At 47.6% G+C, this 18,298-nt stretch overlaps 2 protein-coding genes across 2 annotated transcripts in view; both read right to left on the bottom strand.

The window, feature by feature from the left end:
- The window catches only part of USP4 (ubiquitin specific peptidase 4), a gene marked incomplete at both ends in the record, with an annotated part of 45,457 nt that extends 36,062 nt beyond the window's left edge, over positions 1-9,395 (bottom strand). The window contains 6 exons of the mRNA XM_082004606.1: positions 3,386-3,447; positions 3,618-3,763; positions 4,881-5,007; positions 8,545-8,675; positions 8,993-9,120; positions 9,238-9,395. Coding sequence (XP_081860732.1) covers positions 3,386-3,447; positions 3,618-3,763; positions 4,881-5,007; positions 8,545-8,675; positions 8,993-9,120; positions 9,238-9,395 — 752 coding nt within the window. The remainder of the gene's footprint in view (positions 1-3,385; positions 3,448-3,617; positions 3,764-4,880; positions 5,008-8,544; positions 8,676-8,992; positions 9,121-9,237) is intronic.
- Positions 9,396-13,922: 4,527 nt separating this feature from the next.
- On the bottom strand, positions 13,923-14,877 carry GPX1 (glutathione peroxidase 1; the record flags this gene model as incomplete). Its single annotated transcript, XM_082004622.1, has 2 exons — positions 13,923-14,554; positions 14,647-14,877. The coding sequence occupies 2 exons, from the start codon at positions 14,875-14,877 to the stop codon at positions 14,189-14,191; spliced, it is 597 nt and encodes a 198-aa protein (XP_081860748.1). The 3' UTR covers positions 13,923-14,188.
- Between the last annotated feature and the right edge of the window lie 3,421 nt (positions 14,878-18,298).

Here is an 18,298-nt window from a genome sequence, read left to right on the forward strand (position 1 = left end):
CTCTGTATCTTCTCGCTGGCTACTCTTCTCTCCTTCTTCCTCTCCCACCAGTTCTGTTCCGTTCCATTGCTCACCATCACCCAAGGATTTCACACATATAAACAGTCCCTATGACTTTGTACTAAACTCATTAATCTGGAGTCTTAAACATATCATATTTAATGCAACATGTATATGCACAAACACGCCCATGGAAAGACAAACCTCATCCCAACCCATTAATGAGATTTGAACCCTACACTCCAGGTTAGCAAGTCTTTCACTGGCTCACGGAAGCAGTTAAAATGCTGACAACCTTTCGTTGCAGTAGAGATTTCTAATGTTTCCAGAACAAAAGAAAGCAAATGTTAAAGTATCAACTCAGAACACACTCAAAGTATGCTTTCACTTGCGGTTTGCCTGATGAGATATCTGGCCAATAAAAGAACACAGTTAAACAAGCAGCTAATTTTTTTAATTCTATAGAAAAGCTTTATTAATTATTTTATTTATGAAATTACTGCTCTCCAAGGGAAAAAAGAAAAAAAAACATGCTGCTTCAAGATTAACTTATGTAAAAGACTCAACTTGAGATTGAGAAGAAATCTTTGTACTGTGCTTTCCTAGATTTCAACTTCACAGGGAAATGGAATTTAGACAGTGTATTCAAAAATAAATGAAATATGAAACTACCCTTAATAAAAGAACATCTTGAAAAAATTAAGGATTCTCAATAAAACATGAGAACTAGCTGGAGAATATTCAAACATCAAATAAATTACAAAGTATTAAGTATTTATGCATTTATGTGAAGATATCCTAAAAAAGGGAAGGAAACCAAATGAACTTCAGAACTGATTATGACTGATGGGAAAGGAAAGCATGGGTCAATTATAAATGCATTAATACGGAGCAACACCAAATGATTCAAGAAAGGTTAAATTTAGCTTATTAACTAAGAATATACTGTGTAACAACAATAACAAAAGAGCTTCACTATTTCTTTTTTTAAATCCAAACCCCTTAAAAATAGGTAAAAAGCTTTGTGAAATAACCTTTGAAAGAACAGCAGAAAGAAAACTTAGGATCTACAAATGATCCAGTCTAGACTGCCACCAGCCCACTCACATTTGACAGGGAGTGATGACACGCAACAGAGGAGGCACCAAAATGCAGATGAAAAGTCCCCGCAGACCATCAACATACATTCAACATAAGTATCTAGACTCGGTCATCTCGGATAAAGCCTGAGCTGCAGGCTACCAGAAGACAGCAGTACACCATGGCAGATGCATTGCTAATTATGCCCTCTTCTTACAGGGAACCTTTTTAACCCCTCCTACATGCATCTGCTGCTGCCCACACTATGAGGCAGGCTACTGGACACACCTGGTCCAGATCCAGTACAGCCTCCCTCATTATTTTCAACAGTACGAATACGATTCATACGCATTTTGAGAGTTATCAAGGCAGCTGCTGTACAACATTAGTAGCTTAAAGACATAAAATGGCATAGAAAACATCACTGAACAAAACAGGAAAATACTTACTGCTCATTATCACCTTTTGTTATCATATGTTTATGAAAGAATAAAAGTTCTCAACTTTTTCCTCCTTCCACTTCAAACACAGAAAGAATTTTAAAGTCCAGTCTTTCTACCTGACTTGCCTTACGTGACACAGCCACCTTTGCCGTAGGAAGGCATAATGCTAGTCCCGCGGGGCTCATTATAACCCAAAGACATTAAAGCATGCTGCCTTCCTGAGAGAGCGCCTTTGTCCTGGCCACATGAAAAGGTCCTCCTCTTTTGATCAGCAGCTAGTGTGCTGATCAGCACACGCCAATGCCAACCCTAAAGAGGAGGTTCTTCCCCTCTTTGGCTTCCCGAACAGTGTTTTTGAACAAACAGTTATTATGCATTTAACCTACAAGGCTAAATAAGGGCAAGAGAGCCAGAGAGCAAAACTTGCTAAACCAATGCACCCAACTGTATAAGGAAGACATTATGTGGAACATACACGCTTAGTTTCTTAACAGAGATAAGGGCAAAGGAAATAGTTAGCCAAAACAAAGTAAAAGGAACAGATAATCCTAGATGTATGGCCTATTACAATTCTTTCAGCCACCATTATCAGCACCAAGTCAATTTAACAAGTTCTACATTATAATATGCAAATGTTTATTTCTGCATCATTAGAAAATATTAATCTGCATACTGATAACCATTTTCATTCAAATATCACTAGAGGCTAATTAGAAGTCTTTACCTACCAGACTAGCTGCTGAAAAAAATAAAAGACTGAAGCCTGGGTATGCTACAGGGCTCTTTTTTAGCTTTGCTTTACATGGAAACAAAAGGTTATGATCTGGTCTTGCACAGCTGCCTCTCTAATACTGACTGTCAACTAGTACTTGATTATGTACACGATATGAATGTTTAGATGCTTTTCACATTGTACTCTTACAGAAAGTTCACTATAATCCTATAAACATTCTCCTGATCTATTTACCCAGTATTGTATCTCAGAAGTACAGAATTGTTTCAAAACAGGTTTCACTGGCCTATTTCATCCATTCTTCAAGTATAACCCTAGTAAGATCTTGATCTCAAATGAGATCACTTGGCAGCAAGCTCTACAAGTTAACTGTATTATACAGATAAACATTTTTTTATCAATATTGAGTCTGCTGGCCTACTCCTGGAAAAGCAAGTATGCCAGACTATTAAAATCACAGGGTTTTACTTTCTGTAGTATGACTGGATAGGAGCAGTTCTTTACTATTTGCAAGCAACTTCCATTCTACACCATTCACTCTATACATACAGTATTTCATCAATCCCCCCCTTCTTACTCATTTCTTCTCTAAATTAGTTACTAGAGAGATAATCTGTGTAGTATTTACAGGCTTCTAATTGCCTTGGGCAGCAGGGGGGAGTCGTTAAGTTATTTCTATACCCTTTTTAAGGAGGAACTACCAGAATTCTAAGTACTCACTATTGGCAGTTTTGGAAATATACTTCAAGATCCTTTTTGCTCCACAGGGGTAGAAGACATTTTTTTTTTTTCTATGCAGTCTGCTGAGATAGCTTTTTAAGTAGACTAGCTCAATGTAAATGGCACTTTCTCCTAAGCACTGTAGAAACTCAAACTACTTAATCCTTAGGTAACCTATTTGAAATGGGCTTTAAAACTGAAGACTGTTGCTAAGACAAGAAACCAGCAGCTGAACCACAGAAGAATATTTATATTCAAGATTTTATCTCCTCCTTCAAAATACCCAAAACAAAGAAATCCACAATAGCCAGTAATAATTAGGCTTTCACAGAGAACACATGGTCACTGAAAACAAGTGAACAAGCTTGACAAAGCAGCAGAACCCATTAGAACATGCTTGCTTGCTTACTTTGCCAGGAAATGCTGTCCAGGCCATGTGCCATCTTCATTTTTCACTTCTATTAGAACAACCTGAAAGAGAGTTCAGGTAATAAAGATAGATAACTGCAAATCCACTACACATTTTCCAAAATCATTAACAAATCACATTTTCAATGTTTGTTCCAAGTACATAAAAGCAAGTGAAAAAAATTACATATCAGAGAAAGCAGAGAATCTAAAAAAAAAAGTTATGCCCTTACCTGACCCTGATAGAGCCCTGCATCTTGCACAGTGCTATCCAGCTTGCTAAGCTGCTCGTAAGTGTTACTCATGTACCTGTTCCATAACCTAGTTTCCTTCTCAGCTGCGATACTAAATAGTTTCCTCATTTCTTTCTCGATGGTAGCTGTTCAGGAGGGAAAAAAAACACCAAAATGCCTAAAACATGAGTGCTTTTGAAAAAAAGTGACAAAACAGACATTCAGCAACAAGATGTATCACTGATCCTTCAAGATCCTTTGAGAGTGTATCATATAAGTCACAATTGCTCATATAATTTGTCTAATATTTAGTCTAAAAGAATAAAAACCTTCTGTTTTCAGTCATGTATTTGCCTGTAAAGCCCTCAAACCAATAATGATCAGAACACAAAGGCCAACTTCTGTGAAACAGTCATCATTTGAAAACACAGGTTCAAGAAGGAAGTGTTTTCAGCAAACTGAAAAAAAGCATCTTTATGGACATATATGACACCTGACACTCTGCATTTTTACATGGGAAAATACAGCAATGATACAGAAAGAAAGGGGTGGAGGGCAAATTTCAGGAAGAAGTAGTGTAGGAAGAGCCATTAAGAAGATATCTAAAATATTCATACACTAGGAAGAAGGAATCAGAGAACCAGAAACAGAACTGCTTTACATGAGTGCCATGGATGTTTCTTAAGGACATGAGTTAGCAAGCAATGTGCTCCTCAAAGCTCTTAACCACAAATCCCTGTGGCACACACAGAATCACTGAGGCTGGAAGGAACTCGGGGGGTTCCTAGTCCAATCACTCAAAGCAGGGTCAACACTGAATTCAGACCAGACTGCTTGGGGCTTATCCAGCCAGGTGTTCAAAACTTGCAAGGAAGGAGATTCCCCCATCCCTCTGGGCCCTGTTCAAATGTCTAGATGTCCCCATTGGGAAAATATTTGTTATACTCAGTTGGAATCTGTCTTGTTTCAATTTATGACTATTGTTTGTTGTTTTCTTGCTTTGCGACTCAGTAAATAGCCTGTCTCCATGTTCTCAGTCACCTTCTCATAGGTGCTACAAGGTCCCCCCAAAGCCTTCTCTTCTCCAGGTTAAGTGCACCTCCCTCTGCCTCTTCTCATACACCACATGCTCCAACCCCAACTGTCCTGTTTGTACTCACTAGACTCACTCCAGTTTATCAACATTGTTATTGTTCTGGAGGGCACTAAATATGTTTTGAAGTAGCATCAGAGCACAGCTTCATGTATCAGAGAACTACTTACCAACAGTATCTGCTTTGCTAAAGTGGCAGCTAATGACATTGTCAGGATCACTGCTCTCACACAGCTTCAGCTCAAGAAGATAAACTTCAACCTTATAGTGCTTCACAAACAGACCATATTCCACAACCTGCAAAGAGAAGGCAGATGCAATAAACAAAATAACACCAAGTTAAAATACTGAGCAGTCCTCTGTAGGGTACATTTGTCTAAATATTTTAAGTCTTTAGGACTCTTGCAAGTCAAGCCATAAACTGAACACTGACTTGCTCTCAAGTCCAGATTCAGTCACAACCTCGGTCAGCTTGTTTGGGTGCTTTGCTTTGTTTTTAAAACTTAAGAAATCCCAGTGCTTTCCTTCCACAGTACAAAGTTCAAAAGGTCTATCATCACAGCTGAACCGATAGGGCCAGCTAGTTATCCATGAAAAATATTTGATCACACAGTCAAAACATTCTAGAAAAAAAAATTATCTTTTCCCTCTAGTCTTTGGCTAGGGTTTACATAAAAGAGAAACAAGGATGGAACACTAGAGCAAAATCCTTTTTATTAGAAGAGAGTAAGACAAAGCATTAATTATTTTTCTGCATGGTATGCAGAATCTGCCTCATTACTCACTCCTTGCAAAAACAGACAAATATGTCAGAACTGGTTTTGATGACATTGGTTTATTTCAGAGTCATTTTCAAATCAATTTTACATTTGAGAGAATACTCCAGTAGGTGCATCTACTCATCCCACCAGCTTTCAGCATATTTTTAGAAAGGTACTCTGTAAGATCAGACACAGCTCTTCCCCTGCAGATCATAAAACACTATGCCAGAAAAAAAGAAGCCACATTTCAGAGGCCAGTTATGATACAACTATGATATAACTGGAGAAGCAAAAAAAAAAAAACCACACCACAGTTCAATTCTCTCCACAGTTCTTTGCAGCTATGAAGTCTATGAAATTCAGATCATATTTCATTGAACCAGCAGGTATAATTTTTAAAAGTAACTGTGTTTAAGAGGCATTTGGACAATGCCCTTAATAATTTGCTGTAACTTTCGGTCAGCCTCAAAGTGGTCAGGCAGTTGGACTAGATGATTGTTGTAGGTCCCTTCCAACTGCAACAGTCTATTCCATTCTATTTGTGTGACACCAGACTTGCTATAATCTACACCTGTATCATTTTACAGAAAAAACACTTTATCCAGCTTTGGAAAGAAACAAAGAAATAACACTGAGACTTATTCTGAGAATTTGGCTAAATTATGCTTCCCTCTTCTGAGCTTTTATAGGGTTGTATTAGATACGCAAGGTGCCTTAAATGTAAGAAAGACCTTCAGTATTCTGCTGCTGCAACATAAAGTAAAACACCCTCCTTAAACAGCTTCTTGACAGGCAAATTAAGACTTTTTTTTTCTTTAAAAGAATGCAAAGGGACAAATTCACAAGTTCTTCATTTCTTTTTCAGAAGGAATTTCATTAAACAGGACTTCCTGTTCTGCAGGATTCTATAGTTAGAAACAAATAAACAAGAACCGTATTCAGAATGGAAGAACTCTTTCCAAGGAGTTTCTGATCAGATCACCATGTCCGTTAGGACAGATGAATGGCAAAGAAGAGTCTCTAATTGCCTGCAGATGCCTTTTAAACAGCGTCTGACCGACTAGCTTGTTCTCTGCCAAAGTAAAACCTGGGTCATCCCATTGGACAGCAATCTGAGCATAACGCGCATTTAGCCGCTGAGGAAGCGCACTGTTCTGTATTTTGCACATTAATATACTTTGCAGCAGGACTCTAAAGAAGACTGCCTGAAAATATGATTTGAGATTATCAAAAGAAACCTGAACCACAAATAAATCTAATCCAATCCTCCTGTACTTGTCTCTGATCATCAGGCACATAGGGATGGAAGAAATAGCAGCTTGAAAAATTGCAAAGATGCCTGAAAATTACTTTCCAAATCCTACTTCTATGGATATTTTGATGTATGAATTACAGTTGATCCAGCTTTAGGAAAAGGTTAAAGAACCACAAATTCAAATGCTTCACTTCCAATGCTATCTGGAGAATACTGCAACCAGATACTGATCACTTTCTACTCAGGTGCAGTGCTGCAGCTTGTGTGTCCCACTGACCTTTCACTTTATATTTTTTGTAAGAGGCTGTAACATTCCACAAACCTACTATTCTGCTATATTTCAATTTTTTTTTTTTAATATAAAAATCCACTTCAATTACCAGGTTAACAATGAACAACACAGGCTGAAACTCTCACAGCAATTCAGAACTTGAAAATTTTACTCTTAACTAGACCACAATAACTTGGTACTTTATGTCTGTAAAACAGTACTAGCTCTAGGCTCTAGCCCTCAATAATTACAGTGTTCAATAGTAGCATCTGATACCCCAAGAAAAGGAGGCTCACACAGTAAAGCCAGTCACTCAAGTGTTTCCCCCAATAGCTTCCAAACCCCTTGCCCAACTTCAGAGTTTTTCAGAAAAGGGAGTGTTTAATAACATGCCAGTCTTAGTGAAAGCAGTTAGCCAGTTCATGAACAAAAGCTTCCTCACTCAGAAAGGCACCAATCACAAATAGTTCTTGTTTTTCTTCTCAGTATAGATTTTCTATTCCTCAAAAAATTATCTGTTTCTACTAAAACCACACCCCCTTTATATGCTATAATTCTTTTCCACTCCCCCTACTTGTGGTTTACACAGGAGTTCTGTCTACTAAGCAGCGTGAACCTGGGATACTTTACACTTTCCAAAGATGTCAGAATTTTTCATTATGTACAATTTCTAGCCCACGTTGAATGACAACATTGACAACCACTAATCAGTATGAGTGGGCCTGCAGGAGAGGGATCTTACTTCCTTTCACCATTCTGGTGCCACACTTTCCTGGGTCTCGCACACCTTGAAGCAACCCTTACTGTAACATAACGCTATTTAAACTTAAGCAATATTAATTCCGAACACTATATCAACACTATGCACTTTATGTAGTGATTAGTCTTTAGGAACCCCATAGACTGGCACTGCTCAATTTAGTCAGAGCAAAAACCTAAGACTAAAATAAAAACTAAAACCTTTGTAAGCATGAACAAGTGTCTGATAGATTTTTAAAAAAATCAACTTGAGAATTTCACCTTCTGGAACAGGTTATATACTCAGAATGCGTTCATGAGTGCATTTTGCCAAACAAAAGTAAGACTTACAGAAAACCACAGATATGTCTCTTCTCATGATTTTAGAATCACGGAGTTTTGGAAGAGAAAACAAGAAGCACCTTAAACTCCAGAGGAAGCCCCTAAGCCACGTGTACTAAAAGACAATTTATGCCAACACCTCATTCTGTCCCAGAAGATCGAGAAGCTTGACTAACAACTTGCATTTTTCAACAAAGCACAATCTATTCCATGCAATATAAAAGCACCACACCAGTCCAAATAATCATAGTGTAAAAAAAGCTAACCAGAACAAGGTTTACAGTTCTTACCCCATATAACCCACCAACTGAGAATCACTAAAGAGTCAGGCATTTTAACTGTAATATTCAGAGGTCATTCTTTCAGACAACAAGATAAAAAGACCTCATGTTATTATCTACAAAGAGCTGCTGGCAGAGATCAGATAATGAAAGCAGGCCAAAGAGAACTTCTTCACCCATACTTACTTTCCTCACAATAGGCTGCTGTCCATCTATGCAGCCATACCATGCTACTAGTTTATTCCAGGCTTCAGTGGGAACCAATACGTAATCTAGCTCATCAATGAGGTGTTCTTTTAAACTCTGAGTTTCTGGATCTAAGAGGGAGAGAGATGTAAGAAAGCACAGCATCAAACAGAATCCTTTTTTCTCAAGAACTACAAGCATACTACCATGACCCTCAGAAATACCATCACTCCCACGGGTAGACAGAAACCGCACCAATCTCCTCGCTTACAAGGCCGGGACGGCCGCTTGTATCATCCCAGAACACACGGCTTCAAAAGCGAAAGCTGCACGACGGGACGGCTGCACACGGGCGTGCGTTACCCGGGCCCGAGCTGCGACCCGAGCACCAGGCCCCGCCGCGCGGACCCCGCTCCCCTGCGGCCCGGCGCCGCCGGGCAGCACTCACCGCCGAAGAGACCCGAGTTGTCGATAGGCCCAGGGAAGAGGCCGGGATCGCCCGCACCGAACATGTCCCAGCTGTCGAAACCCACGTACTTCTTCCACTGCTTGAACCAGCGGCTGTCCACCAGGTACCTGCAACACACGGCACCGGGCGGCGCGGCCCCCTCAGCGGCGGCGCGGCCCGCTCCCACAGGCCCCGACGCCTGGAGGGGAAGGGGACGGAGGGGAAGGCCGGCCGGCCGCGCTCACCAGGAGTCCCCCGGCCTCAATGCCGTAGCCAGTAGCGGCCCCATCTCGGCCCGCTGCACCGTCGTGTCCGGCCGCACCCCACCGCCGCCGCCGCCCTCGGCCGCCGCCATGTCGGTGCGCGAACCCCGTCGCGGGCGGATGTCGGCCCGCGTACGCATGCGCGCTGGGGTGGGACTGCTGCGCTCGCCCCGCCCTGCCCGCGCGCCCTCTGACGGGATGGGCGAGGTCGCGCGCGGGGGCGTGGCTGGCGGCGCGGGCGCCGTGGCCGCGGCCGCCATCTTGCAGTCGCACCCCGCCCCGTCCTTCCCGGGCGGCAGGGGCATGGGGGCCTTTGCCGGGTGCCGCTCCCGTGGCTGGCGGGGCAGGTGGTGTCCGCCGCGCTGAAGGGCGGGAAGGATGGGCACCCCCTCCCCGGGCCTCTGGAGCCGGCGGGGTGGAGATCAACCAGGGCTGGAGGCTTGTGAGGGTGCAGGGAGGCCTCGGGGCAAGGCTGGAGGCATCGGGGCTTGTCCCCGAGGCAGCTGCATGGCCGAGAGGGTCCTCCGGGGCGGCCTCCTCCAAAGCAGGTGGCAGAAATGTTTAGTATGGGCTGTGTGGTTTCAGTGCTAACATGCTCTATTTTCTCCCAGAACTGGCTTTGTGGAGCCCTCTGGTCAGGGCGTTGGTTAGGGAAGGAGACTTCAAATTGTTACACGAATAAACTGGAGAATGGGTCTGAGTAACCAGCTGGAGAGCACTTGGGAGTTTGAAATTGTCTCTGGAAAGAACCTCTCAAGTAGCACATCCTAATGGAGAAGCATTGTGCTATTTAGAGAGCCTGTCCTTGAGGAGTGGGAAAATTGAGAAGGATTCAGAGTATGATTCAGAGACTTAAAAGCCTGCTTTAACTTCATGCACCAGATAGATAAACCCATTTACCTCACGGGGTGGGGGGGAAAGGCAGGGGTTGGTGTGCTGGGGCCGTGACTCTGTGCAGGTTAGCACGCTTCTAGCAGCCGGTGTCTGGCAGCACGGTGGGCAGATGGGCTCTACGTCCTGCCATGCAGCAGCATTTCTGGGTAAAATGCAAAAGGCCTTTTATTTTTTGACAGGGCAAGTCCAGCCAGTTAACACTGAAAAAGACGACCATTTTCTCCCTCCAGCAGGAGTTGAGTCCTGTTACTTACTCCTGTTTTTCTCAAAGGGCGGGGCCCCTTCAAGCTTCAAGAAACTAATACACCTGGTTATGGCAAGACTGGGTGTGTGTTTAAAATGAGTCAGCTATTCTGAGATAATGCTTACCTTGCTGACCTCACTCTGCTAATGAATTACCTGTTCCTAACAGAAAGTGCAGTAAACAATTAAAATGGTCTCATTCAAAGCTTTCTGATTCAGTACTAGGAAATGACATTATTACAGTTTCACCATAGATAGGGGTGTCTGTGTTTTCGTGTCTCTTCAAGTGCTTTCCTTTCAGCCATTTGGCTTCCTGCCCTTGTCTCCAGCTGAAGCTGAGGGCTGCTCGCTGCGAGAGTGGCACCAACAGGAACAAAACCCTTTCAAGTGCCGCATGGGTAGAGGCAGGTGTTTCCTACCTGCCTTACAATGGCAATGATCAAAAACGGTGACTGAAAGCTATCTGAAAACTTAGGGGGTGCAACAAAGCTCAGCAGGAGGAGAAAGGGATTTTAAATAGCTGAAAGAACATTTAACAGGCTGAGGAAGAAAGGTCATAGGCTCCACTTGATGACATTTCTGTTGAGTAGACACTTCTGAACACCACATCCCATCAGCCATGAGTTCAGATGTGCTAGGGTTTGGTGGGCAGCACACCAGGGAACCCGAGAGAGGGAAATAGGGGCAGGAAGGATAATTTTCCTTGCAGCTAGTTAACGCTCCTGACAGCTTCACATATCTGAACTTGTTTAAAGATTTAAGAAGTTGATGGCAACTATCAGCAGCTAAGAGGGAGAAGGAATCATTGTGAGAGGGAAGTAGCGGGGGCAAACATTCTCTAGCAAGAGGGGAACATGTGGACTCTGATATGTAGAAGAATGGAAAAGCGGGGTGAACACTAACAGAGGGATTAGCTGTTTGCAATAAAAGTGCAAAAGTAGAGAAAAATTGAAAGAGTGTAGGAGCGTAGGTGTGACAGGCACGAGGTATTGAAAGGGCAATGTCCTCAAGCCACAGAAGCATCCAAGTGTGCTAAATTAGCAGTATTTCTTTTAAGGTTTCTTACTGAGTCAGTCTGTTTCTCTCTGAAATTACAGAAATAGAGGAGTGCCGTTTTATAATCCCTGAGGAATCACCTGGGATTCTTCAGGTCTACCCTCAGCATAGAGCTGCTACCTGTAGCACGACGTCTTCTTCCCCTCCGGTCAGAACACCAAATAACGTTTGGGTGTGAGTGCCTGTGTGGGGGCTCTGCTTTTCTGTGGGTATTCCAAGGTTTCTAGCCCACAGGCTGCCCTTTCCACTGCAGCCCACTTTGCCCCAGAAGCCCCCTTCTCTGGGGAATGCTGAAACAAGACAGGGAATAACAAGGCTGGGAGGCTTTTATCCACACTGCGGAGTTCTTGCTGGCGTGCTTGCACTGGGATCATTCGTTTTCCTGCTGGCATGGCTAATTCTCATCCTGGAATCACGTCACTGTACATCTGCTGGCGTGGCTCTATCTGTTCTGGAGCTGCTGCTTTGTTTTTCTGCTAGCACAGCCCCAGCAGCCAGAAGGTAAATAAATCCCTTGGCCGTTAGCACTGAATAAGCATGGTGTAAGACGCCTTTCTGACCGGCAGGCTCAGCGAGAGACCCTTTTTGGCAGAGCTGCCATTGGAACAGCAGCAGGTTTAGGGTCTGCTCCCCCTGCGGCAGTGGGGCTCAGCAGGGGCTGCGGGCTGATAAGGAACAGGCAAGGCAAAGGAGGTCCCGTTCAAATGGCTGGAGTTTGGTGAGTCAGGATGGAGGAAGTGCCACAGCTCATATCAAGAAAGATTTTTCGAGGCAACAGGTTCCCACTGCCCATCAGCCCCTGTGCTCTCCACCTATTTCAACATCCTGTCTTAATGAGGGAAGTAGATTTAACTGAAAAAATAATCCCCCAAATCATGCAGCTTCTGCTCCAAAGCTGAAATAGCTACTGCAAACATCCTGTTTTTTCCACGAAGCTGTACTGGAAGTTAAGAAATAGCCCGGTGAGGATTGTGTAATCTGAGTTCAAAGCTCGATGACTCAGGGGTAGCAGCAAGCAGGGTGGAGCCGGCTGTAGGTTTTGCCCAAGTCAGCCCAGAGGGGGCCTTGACTGTAGGTACAGTAACAAAGCAACCAGCGAACTGGTGAGGTGAGAAGCTATGAACAGGAAAAAAAAACTAAAAACCTCAAATCCCAAGTGTTTTTAATTATGAAAACAGTGCACTAATGCTTGAAAGCATTATGCCTTCCCTTTGAAAGCCCGAGCTTCTAGTCTGTGTATTCCTCGGTCCAGCACCAAGTTAATGCTCGGTGCTACAAGGCGTCCTGAGGAGTGGCTGGTAATGAAATGTGCTCACAGAGACATTTAAGGATTGAAAATTTACCCGCAGAAGAACTTGAGCCACTGGGCAGAAGGATGGCAGGTGAAATGTGGCACAGGCTCATGGTTTCCCAGGGGAAACCAATCCTAATTCCAGCTGTTGAGCAGCAGGCTGTAAACCCAGGATTGCTGCGCAGGGACAACATCAGGATGATTGTAACAACTCCATGAAATACCTGTCAGCTCCATGGTTGGCAGGAGTCAAAAAAGTGTTAGGGAAGGAGTAAAAAGAAGAAAATACTGCCTGAACCCTGGCGTACCCGCCCTTTGTCACATGCAATTCTTGTGCCCAAAGGGCAACACGGACACTCTGAGGCAAGGCACAGTTTCCGTGGGAAAAGTGGTTGAATAGGCTGGTGTTCTGCACTGGGAACACCAAAGAACTGGTTCTTCGTGTGGTACCCTGCGTTGCAAGGCACTGGGGATGCATGAAGGCGATACGGGCTTCGTGTAGGACTGGGCAAGTATGTAGAGATCCATGTTGGGCTACCCCTGATGCGAAATGGGCTGGAGCCAGGAGACAGCTGAGCCAGCAAGGGGCAACATCTCTGGGACAAGGGCAGGGACAGCGAGTGTCACTTCTGTTCTAGGTCTCCCCTGGGCATCCGCTGTCGGAGGCCAGAAAACGAGATGGGCCTTGGCTAACGGGCTCTTCTTCCCCAAGCCCTCTGCCAGCATGGCTGCAGCAGCCCAGGCTGCACAATTGCTCATCTACCTGCCTGCATGGTAATTAACCTGTCGCGGCCTGTTGTTGGCAGCCAAGCTGGGAGCTGGTCAGCCAGTGTAAAATCACACCCCATCCGTGTGCCACCGTGCCTTTCCTCGGCAGGCAAGCCTTGAGTGATGGCCGGTAAGCACTTTGGCAAGGTGTTTCTGTCCCGTGCTGCCCTCCCGCTCTGCCAAGCTCGTTAGGCGCAGGGTAAGATGTGGCACTGATTTGCAGTTTGCAGAGCTCGCAAACACTGTTTGCCCATCACGCTGCCCTAGGTTTGCATTTGAATTTCAGCCTGGCTGCACTATCACGCTTGAGTGGTTTGAGTCCACCCCTGTGAGCACCCACACGAGCTGTTGAACGGGTAACGTGGCCACCATGTTTCACCCAATTTGCCCGCGTTTATCAAGCCACAGCCTTAAAAAAAGTACACATTTCTTTTTATTCAGAGAATCACAGTAAGCTACTGAGACTCAAGGCTCCTTTCCCCGGCATAGTTTCCCAAACATTCACATGCAACTTTTGAAAACATCAAGTACACTTCAAGAATTTGGAAGATGCACCATCATAAGCAAAACCTGCACGAGACATTGAGATTTCTGCCAGAGCAGCAGCCCCCTGCGAGGAAAACAGGCAGGAGCGCAGCGAGCTGAGCAGGAAGCAAGGGGGGCCGGGCAGCCAATGCCACTTTATTCGAGAACATTCTTGGGAACCTTCTGCAGAAGCAATTCAATATCATCCTGGATCTTGATGGTTTCAAAATGCCGGCTGTAGCGCTTGAAGGGAACGCCGTCGGGGTCGATGAGGAACTTCTCGAAGTTCCAGGAGATGTCGTTGCGGCAGACGGGGGACCAGATGATGTACTGCGGGTTGGTCATCAGCGAGGAGGGGTCGTCGTGCGGGAAGGGCAGCGCCTCTTTCAGGAAGGTGAAGAGGGGGTGCGCGTTCTTCCCGTTCACCTCGCACTTCTCGAACATGATGAAATTGGGCTTATACCCGTTGCCAGGACGAACGTGCTCCAGCGAGAGCAGGATCTCCTCGTTCGTGGCATTTTCCTGGGGAAAGAACAACGGAAGGGCCCGGGCACCGCCCGTCAGAGCCCAGCCGGGACCGGCGGCCGCTGCCCGCCCGCCGCCGCCCGCCCTACCTGGTGCCCGAACTGGTTGCAGGGGAAGCCGAGGACCTGCAGCCCGCGGGGGCCGTAGCGCCGCTGCAGCTCGTTCAGCTGCAGGAAGTCGCGCGTGGTGGTGCCTCATAGCGACGCCACGTTGGCCACCAGCAGCACCTTCCCCCGCAGCGAGCCCAGCGGCAGCGGCTCCGCCGCGCCCAGAGGCCGCGCCGCCAGCGCCGCCAGCCCCGCCGCTCCCGCCGCCGCCATGGCCAGCACTGCCGGGCGGGCGGGCCCTGCCCGCCGCCGCCGCCGCCGCCCCGCCCCGCCGCGCCCCTCCCTCGCCATGGCTGCTCGCCCCCGCCCCCGCGCTCAGCCGCCTCTCGGCCTTCTCCCCGTCTTCACGGGAAGCCTTTGGCGTTTTCCTGGTCAGTTAAAAGGTCAGACCTGGGTGGTTTATCCCTCCACGGGTAATACACCGGGAAGCGTCACCGGTTCTCAGAAACGCTGTGGAAAACCAGCAAAGCACAAAGTGGTCGCAGGAGCTAAAACCTCTGTGGCGACGAGGCCACGCGAGCGCGGAGCCCGGGGCTGCAGCATCCGCCTAGGACACTGCTGCCGATGAGAGTGGCTTTTGGGAGAGGAACGCCTCCGCTTTGTGCACCAGGAGGAGGAACAGGAGGTACCCTGAACCCAGAGTGCCACGCTCCGGGAGGGCCCACAAATTCCCTTCTTCAGTCTCCTTTTATAATTTTTCCATCTCCTTGAGGCTGGTAAAGCCTCCTTTTACTTCAGCAGCCGCTTTTCCCCATCCCTAGCTCTTCCATTTCTTGCCGTACTGCTTTGGTCTGGTTTAGGGAGGTTTAAACCACGCAGTAGCTACTGCTCTTTGCACGGACCCAGGGCAGCCCAGGGCGAGCTACATGTTGCCTGCGCCCACGCCGGCCAACGCAGCCCAGCTGCTCCTCCATGGGTCTTTGTGCCGAGCACACCGTGAAGAGGCAGGTCCAGGGTGGCATCCGTGGGTTGGGCCAGCAGGGACCGTGGGGCAGCACAGCTTGGCAGCGACCAAGAGCAAGGGCCTCAGCTTCAGCACAGCTCCCACGGGGAAGCGGGGAGGCCCAGCCCAGGCTCCTGCCAGCGTTTGCACCAAGTGAGCTCCATTCACAGCAGCCAAGGTCAGACAGCTGCTTATCAGCCCTGGCCCCCAGCCAAGGCAGCCCGGGCCCCAGGGCGCCCGGGCCCCCTCTAATGCTGCCTGTCCTCTTTCCTGCTTGGTATCAGGGACTCATCACGAAACGCCAGCTGTCACCATGTAACGCTGCATCTCTGGTCCGGGTTCCCGGGTGACTGCAGGATGCGGGGATTTTGCTTTGGGCCACGCTGGGCACCTGCCACAACGGCTGGGAACTGGAATAGTTCCTGGCTGCAGCGAGCTCTGAGGACTCGCCTGATTATCTTGCATCTTTGGGGACCTGCAGTTTTTGCAGTGTGTTGCAGCACTGATAGCAGGAGCCACGACAAGTGTCCCGAGAGAGATCAGAGCAGCCAGGAAACGACTGATGGGACGAGCAGAGGCACGTGACCCACATTCGCTCTTGAGTAAATTGGCGGTTACAGTCCATGCAGACTCCTCACCCACCTCTTGGGCACAGCAAGCCACGGTGGTTTGAAGAAGAGGAATTTCTCTTCAGGGGTGACCTCTAGGGCAGTGCCACAGAGGCATCGCTCTGCCGCCGCTTTTGGTGCTGGCTCAGGCTGGCACCTTCAATCCTCTGGCTGGAGCTGAGGATTTCATCTGAAGTAGGGAGCTCACTGCTGGGGCCCTGCCCTTTTCAGACAAGAGTGGGTTATGGCTTTCCCTTCCTTGTTGAGCAAGTTAAGGAAACCGAGTGACTTGAACTTCCTTGTTGGCTCAGAGCTACACCCTGTGCCTGGGATCCAGCTGAACTTGGATCCAGAGGAGTGCCAGGAACTCTCAAGGGACTAGGTGGGCTCCAGGGTCCCCTTTTGAGATGTGTGACAAGGGACGTTGTCCTACGAGGTCAGAAGATTGCCGTTTAACACCAACAGCAGTGAGTCATCACAGAGGTTGCAGAACACACCTTCCCGCCTGCTGCTTCTGTCTTCTCCCCACTCCAGGCACCAAACTCCCTCCGCTGGCCAGGGGGCTGGCGCTTGGCTCCTAGCATTTCCCTTGCCCCTTTCACCGCTCCTTGCCTGGCTGGATCGCTCTCCGTGAGCGTTGAGCTCTCATTTCCCAGGTCTGCTCTGGCTGGCTGTGTCCTCGGTTCCATCCAGAACAAATGTGGTCTCCAGAGGCGACAGAGGTAATGGGGACCCAAAGGGAGCCAGGCTGCCAGCCCTTGAAAGCAGGAAGGCTTAGAAGGACTGATGATTTAGTAGCCACGTGCTCCTAAGCAGGCTCCCGCTCTGATGCCAGTGGTGCAAGGGACAAGGAGCTTCTGGTCAGAAATGGGAGACACCGACTTACCAACATGTTGGAACTTGGAGAAAGGCAGGCCTGGAAACAATGCCGGCTGGTGGACAAGACAGAGGAGATGGAGAGGTGGTGCATTAGGTTAACAAGGACTTAGATTACAACGGGGGTAGCAAATTAATCACTTGATACACAACCCACGAGCTGGATCTGAGGAACATGCAGACCTCCCTCAAAACCCCCGAAGAGCAGCTGAAGAGCTGCTCTGTAACCGCAACCGTAGAGCACTGCAACCCAGCGGCTCTGCAAGACCGAAAAGCCCCAGTTTCGCTCAACTGCAATGCCCCCCTAAACCACCCAACACCCCCCCCCAAAAAAAAAGGAACTGCAGAGGAGTGACTAAGCTTGTTCACAGGGCAGAGAATGAAGTCCTCGTGGGCAGCCCCGCAGCTGCAGCGAGGAATTCTCCTGCTCTGTTCAACCCCCTCGCCCGCCCAGGGTGGAGAGCAGGCACCCAGGAGAGGAAGGAGGACAGGTGGGGTGGGCACCCTTGCAGGGCTGGCCAGGCGCTTCACGCTGGGGTGCCTGTGGCTGCAGAGGGACCAGAGGTATGGGGCACTCCCTTCCTTTATTGTAGGAAAAGGAACCAGGAACATTGTCAAAAAAAAAAAAGAAAAGAAAAAGCAATGTTGGCATTTTTTAGGACACAGCCTTGGTGCAGCTAGGTGCCCGCTAATGTGGACGGGCAGCAGCACCCGGCCTCCCTCCTGCCCAGCCGCACGGGCAGAGCCTCTCGGCTCAACAGCAGCTGCCGTAAATACCAGCACAGCCGTGGAGATGCACGCTGCTCTTCCCGATTGTTTCCCATCCAGAAGTACGAGACGCTCTCCAGCGCAGGTGCAGGACGTCGGCCCACGCCTCGAGCCCGTCCCTGGTTGCAACACTTGAAGGCATGCCTCATGAAAACAAGAGGTTCCACAGCAAACGTGCTGCCACGCGCAACATCTCACACGTGCTCTGGTGCAGCGCGTGGGGTGTGTGACGGTGCAGACCAGCGCGCTGCATAGCATTGCCTGCTTTGACAGCAACACCGCCATCTTCTCCTCCCTTCTTCCTACACTCCCCTCCTACATAGCCTCCTCCTGCTCATCTATTCCCATCCTCCAGACCGACAAATTTAACTCAACTGACGTACTCTCATCTGATTTGAGCATCCAAAGAAGCTCCTGGGAAGCTTTGCCACCCACCACA

Source organism: Phaethon aethereus (genome assembly GCF_964289735.1).
Source record: "Phaethon aethereus genome assembly, chromosome: 11".
Lineage (NCBI taxonomy): Eukaryota > Metazoa > Chordata > Aves > Phaethontiformes > Phaethontidae > Phaethon > Phaethon aethereus.